Raw genomic sequence first — 6,000 nt, 5'->3', positions numbered from 1 at the left:
AGTGTCCTCCTACCTCCTGTCCTCACTTCCAATGTCTTTTTGCTCTAGACAGATGCCACTCGGCCTCATCACTTACAAGGCTAGTTCTTTCTTATAGATCAGTCCACCAACTCCTAACTAAAACAGACTCAGCCAACTGAGTCTTAAGAGTAATTTTGAGAGAACTGGTGTTCTATTTACTTTCTATCTTCACAGTCTTCAGGGACTACAAATAGGTTTCTTGGAGAAAAATACTGAATTCATTTTAGCAACAAAACACAACGCAAATCATTTTATGCTTTCAAATAAAACCTTCTGCATTTAATTGACTCCATTAAGCACAAGCAGCATGCAAAGGAAAGCTAACTGTTTCAGGTTTAAGCGGAGCTGACCCAGTCCAGTTCTCAGCTGTCTGAAGTCAGTGACACCAAAGGGATGAGGCTGGTTAACAGTTCCTTTGCTCCTAACCTACCAGGAGCTCAGGTACATACAAATTTTATGTCAAGTAATCTAAAACTCTTCTAAAAATGATTAACTGTTATTCTATCCAATGAGAAAACCAATACAGCAGCTCTATCTAATTAGCGAAGTCACTAGATAGCCTCATGCAGCTGTGGTGTCAAGTGACAGGCTTCTGACTGCAAAGTTCTGTCTCACAGCTTGTACTAATCACACATTTTAACAGGAGATCTTCGCTTTAAACTATTTATAAAAGAACCAGAGGACACAAGTATCAAGCAAATGCACCTCTCTAAAGAGCTGGTCTAGTTCTGCAGTGTGTCGTCAAAGTTCCAAAGATTCTAATGTGCATGTTGCAAGGGCATTAGCATAACCAGCAGAAGGAAAAGGCTTTACAGGGGTAGAACAGAAACCAAAGAGCTAAGTGTTCTACCTCTAGAAAGTTGACACACAGCAGTCTTTATTTTTCATATTGAAATAAAAAAAAATATTGACCAGAATTAGCCCAGGGAACAATTTATAATTTTACCTTATCAAAAGTTATCTAACACTATAAAATATAGCTACCAAGAACCAAACAGAAACACCACCAGCATTTGAAAATACTTTGTTTTTGTCTGAGACAGTGTCTCACCATATTTCGGACTGACCTTTAACTGCCAGGCTCAAGTGGGCAAGCACCTCAGCCCCCTAAGCAGCTGGTATGAACTGCTGTGTGCTAGCATACCTTGTCCTTACAGTAGCTTTTCCAGTTTCCTAAAATTTTGGCAAAATAAAGTCCATTTTAAAGATAAAGTTTACCAATCTTATTTATTCTATTAAGTTTTTTAAAAATTCCCTTTTCTTGGTCTTAACTTCAGTAGAGAATAAAAGCATGTAGGCATTTTCAGTTAGAAATAAAATTAGAAAACTTTTCTAATCAAATTTAATTAGAATCTAACTAAATTAAATTAGAAAACATATCTTAGCTAATTATATGGCCTAGCAGCTAAAAAGTCTCATTAAAAAGAAATAATCAGAAGTAAGAAATATAGGTCAAAGTAAAAAGAGAAAACACACGATTGCTAGCCCTAAGTGACTTTTCCTTATATTAAATTCAGTTGTCACTAGAGTCAAGCTTTTGTTAACATTCTCACTCACTTAAACCCTTCCCTAATACTTTACTAAAACCCATTAGCAGTCTAAATTGTGGCTCACAGTGCCAAACAGGGCCACATTCAAAATAAAGTATCTGCTGACAAAATGGCCTTTTTTTCTCAACTTGTTGTTGTTGTATGGGCATTTAAAACTTCACTAACAAAAATGGCTTAAAATACATATTTTAAGTCTTACACTTAACCCGAAATATATACCATTTGAGAAAGTAATAGTTTCTACACACACAAGTGAGAACTCTACATGAATTACAATTGTAGCATCAGATGCTTCACACTGTTGCATTTTATTTGCTCCGTGGGCCTGCACTCTATCACCCAACTACAGGCCCAGCCCCACAGCTTCTCAACTGAAATAGGAAAACTGAAAATGAGAGCTTCTGCTGCACTATGCAATTAAAGAGAACACTTCGCAGTTTAAAACAATTTACTCAGAAAAAACTCAAGCAAAAATCCTGGTACTTTATCAAAACAATGAGAACAAAATAGTGAAAAAGAGCAGAAGATACAGAAAATAAATTCTTATGTGAAAGAAAGCCCGTGTTCACAGATGAAAACTGCTCCTTAACTAGTTCTGTCATCCAGGCTGCAGCACACTGCAAGATGAACTGCAAAGGTCCTGCTGGATATTTGAGATTCAAGCTGCCGTTGCCAGGACAGCCTTCACCTGAGTTGCTGAGGGTATGCCGGAGCCGGGTCGCCTCCCTAGCACAAGTCAAGGCGCATTGTCTTTGATTACCCTTAATGGTGTTTAACTATTTGTGTAAAATTATGAATAGTTGTTATACTTTGGGGGTTCTTTGAACAGATGAAAGAGCATGAACTGAAAAGATTAATTTTTCTTGCTATGCAAGCATCTAAAGATGCATTTGTAGTTTAAAATGTCTTTGACAATTATATTTTCACATTTTGGAGTATTTTAGAACAAAGGTTAAAAAAAAAATCAAAAGATACTTCTATTCCCATGAAATAAAATCACACTGAGGAATTATGCAAGTTCACTAAAGAATATCAAATTAATCATTTCCTCCTATAAATATTTTATTTATTTGTGTTTAGAAGTTGCAGTTTTAGTACTATTAACAGAAAATACATAACAAAGGCTTCCTAAAAGTGAAAAAAATAATTATAAATGTTGGAAAAGTTGGCCTCATTAACATATTTACAGACTTTTACTTAATACACACTCCTTTGGAACTCACTTATGACATTTTTACAGGCTTTATCACCCGAGTCTCTGAGTAGTGAGCACTTTAGCTCTTTACAGTCTCTCCCGAGAGTAAATGCTGTGTCTGTCACTGGGAAGGGGGAGCCTTCCAGGCCCAGCCTCCTCGTCACTCTGAGCCACCGCTGGCGCTGGCGTACTGCTCTGCTCCTTCCCCTAAGGACGTCTCTGCTAAGGAGTCCTTCAGCAGCTTCTTGTCTTTACTCTGCGATTCCTGCAGCTTCAAAATTATGTTTCGGATTTCTTCTCTTTTTGTTTTCATTCTGGGGGGAGGAAACCAGTTCACCAAATTCATAGGGAGCTCAAAATTTAGTACTGGATTCTGAAAATAAAAGATTATATGGTTATTAGAAAATTGTAATGGGAACATTTTCATTTCAGCTACAACAGTCAAAAATTAAATATCATTATCTATTCACTTGTTACACACCACGAGCAGGGTACTGAGTTAGGCACTGGAGATAAAGAGCGCTGCCCTAGATTACAGGCTGCCAAACTACAGTTATTAGGAAGAGTTCTGCCCATACCCCGTTTTTGCATTAAAGTTCATTTTAGCAGAAGCAAACAAATTCACAAATGGTTTGTAGAGCAGTAGAACTAAGAACTATAAGAATCTCCACAGCCGGAAACACAAGTATTTACTTTTAGGCCCTGCTGAAGAAAAGAATGAGAGCACCATACTATATAAAAAGAAAGCTGATCTTGGCAAACATTCTAACAGGAAAGTGTGATGTGTAATGAGAAGAAACCCCACGGGTCTGACGTTTACGGCAAACCTGGAGGGTGTATAGACGTTAGTCAGCCATCTCCCTGATGACAGAAGCATCAGGGAGACATGGCACAATAAGGAATGGAGTGACTTCAAACTGGCTGATGCTCGGCTATGTATGGGCCACCAGGAGGGTTCCGTCGTTGGCTCAACAGCAATAGGGAGCCACTAAATATAACCCTGATGAGAGTAACCCGATATGAAAAGCAGATGGCATGAGAGTCTCTGGTATTGCATTTCAGAATGACACTAGTACTGGACTTGAAAGTGGCGGCAGGAATACAGGAATGTACACACATGACTTTAGGTGCTAAAAGAGACTTGGCGGTTCATTCAGTGAACAGTGATTAAGGAGTCAAGAGGATGTAAAGAGTACCTAAGAGAAAGATGTATGTATAGAGCTAGGCTCGGGAAGAGAGTGACAAAGAAAGAGTGGGAAAGGGCTGTAGGTCAAGAGAGAATTCAGTGTAAAAGTAGGGGTGATATCAGCTTTTAAGACTTCAGAAGCGAGAGTGTGTGTGTGTATAGACGATGAAGCAGCATGAAGCACAGGTGAGGTACACCAGGACAGGTTGGTCAGAGATGATCAACAAGCCTGGGATCTGGTTGGCAATAATTATAGTAGTTTTATATCTTAAAAGATCTCTAACTTGGGAATTTTTGTTCCTTACATTTTTATGAATTATTTTCTTGTTTTTAATCACATGAAAAATCAAATGCATATTTCATATTTCACCAAATATGATTAAATGAAACTCACCTCAAAAAAGCTCTCTACATACTGCAGCACATATACGCCACAGTCACTGAAGTTGTTCTGTTGTGGGACTTTTGGGTTGGACCCTTTCATAACATCTTTGGAAAAACTTCTTTTGCTTCCTTTTTTCACCTCCCATTCCACTTCTAAATACCTACAACAAACAGTACCAAGAGTATACACACCCATAAGTACACATTCCAGCTACAGTAAGGACATCAAACAGGTAGGGTGTAATTTTGAACTTACTCTCTTAGAATTTTGACAACATTTGACCGAGAAGGGCCTCTGAGTGAGTCCATAAGGAGGATACAAGGTCTACAGGACAAAAATAACAGAAGTTAAATGTGAATTATGTTACATGTGCATAAGAAAATTAAAAATAGTGTTTTGATAAGATTAAATTTTTCGTTTCAGTACTCAAGTTGGGAAAGCAAACCTTACAGGCGTAAGAAATGTAGATATCTCTGGTAACATTAAACACTGTTACAGAATAGTAATGAAACTCGAGCAAAATAAAAATGTATGCAGTATGTGCCATGGCATGCACATGGAGGGACAACCTGTAGGGGCTGATTCTCGCCTTCCACTACATGGGTTCTGGGGATCATTAGACTCAGGTCATCAGGCTTGACAGTAAATGTCCTTACCTGCTGCCTATCTCACTGGCCTCCAATAGCCTCATTACAGCTTATTACAGAAAATCAAACGGGTAACCACAAGAATTAGTTTATGACATAATATTAGTTTTTAGCCAAGATTTTATTTTAAAACATTATATGAAACTCAGAGCTAATGTTTAGAATTTTAATTCTGAAGAAGAATGTTGTAAATGCAAATAAATAAGGAAGTCTCTAGGTCATGAAGCACGGCAGGGTACAAATCTGAAAGTCCTCTCTTAGAATTCTGTCAAATCTGACTATGAGGGCTCTGAATGAGTAGGACACAGAGTCTGCAGGGTAAGAGTGCCTTTGGTCACCCTCTGCCCCTTAAAGTAGCTATGAAACAGCATAACTGCCAATTTCACATTACTGTTCTGATATACAGGGTTCTCTCTCCTCAAAAACACAATATACAAAGTTATAATGGTTCATTATGAAGGTGTGTATGCATCTGTGGGAGCACATTGGGAAAACTGTGAAGTGGAAAACAGAAATGGCCTCCCTGCTGGATCTCTAGATGGCATACCCACTTTTCCCTGACCCTGAGAGCACCTGTGAGTATTTAAGCAAGAATTGTTCTGTTGCACTTTATTCTACGACTCTTAAAAAAAAAAAAAAAAAAAAAAAGAATCATAGGGTTCCAGGGTGCAGTCAGTGCTTACTGTTTACAGACAGTAGGCTTTAAATGCCACTGTCCTATTTCTGAACTGTAGTTTTCATCAGCAAGGAGTCCGTCATCACTGCTATCATCCTATAAAAGATTGATACACACAAGTGGTTAATTATTAAGCATCTACTATCAAAAGAACCAATAATCTAAGAAAACATCATTGCAGGTGACAAACTCCTTCCAACAAAGTGGCAACACTTTTACAAGGAGGGGACCTTGACAGCTCAGCCTGTTACTCCACTCCATTTATTTATTGTTACTCTAAGTGTGCATGTGGAGGTCAGGAACAACTTTGTGGGTTCTGGATACAACTTAGGTTGTCAGC

General features: G+C 38.2%; 1 protein-coding gene across 3 annotated transcripts in view; it reads right to left on the bottom strand.

The window, feature by feature from the left end:
• Positions 1-275: 275 nt before the first annotated feature.
• The window catches only part of Senp6 (SUMO specific peptidase 6), an 80,795-nt gene continuing 75,070 nt past the window's right edge, over positions 276-6,000 (bottom strand). For all 3 annotated transcript variants that reach the window (XM_021172244.2, XM_021172245.2, XM_029481180.1), the window contains 4 exons: positions 5,668-5,756; positions 4,593-4,661; positions 4,347-4,497; positions 276-3,139 (listed from right to left, as the gene is read on the bottom strand). In XM_021172244.2, the coding sequence (XP_021027903.1) occupies positions 2,927-3,139; positions 4,347-4,497; positions 4,593-4,661; positions 5,668-5,756 (522 nt within the window). In that variant the 3' untranslated portion in view covers positions 276-2,926. The remainder of the gene's footprint in view (positions 3,140-4,346; positions 4,498-4,592; positions 4,662-5,667; positions 5,757-6,000) is intronic.

The sequence above is a fragment of the Mus caroli genome, chromosome 9 (assembly GCF_900094665.2).
Source record: "Mus caroli chromosome 9, CAROLI_EIJ_v1.1, whole genome shotgun sequence".
Lineage (NCBI taxonomy): Eukaryota > Metazoa > Chordata > Mammalia > Rodentia > Muridae > Mus > Mus caroli.
The sequence above is the reverse complement of the archived record's forward strand: the minus strand, read 5'-3'. Positions and strand labels throughout refer to the sequence as shown.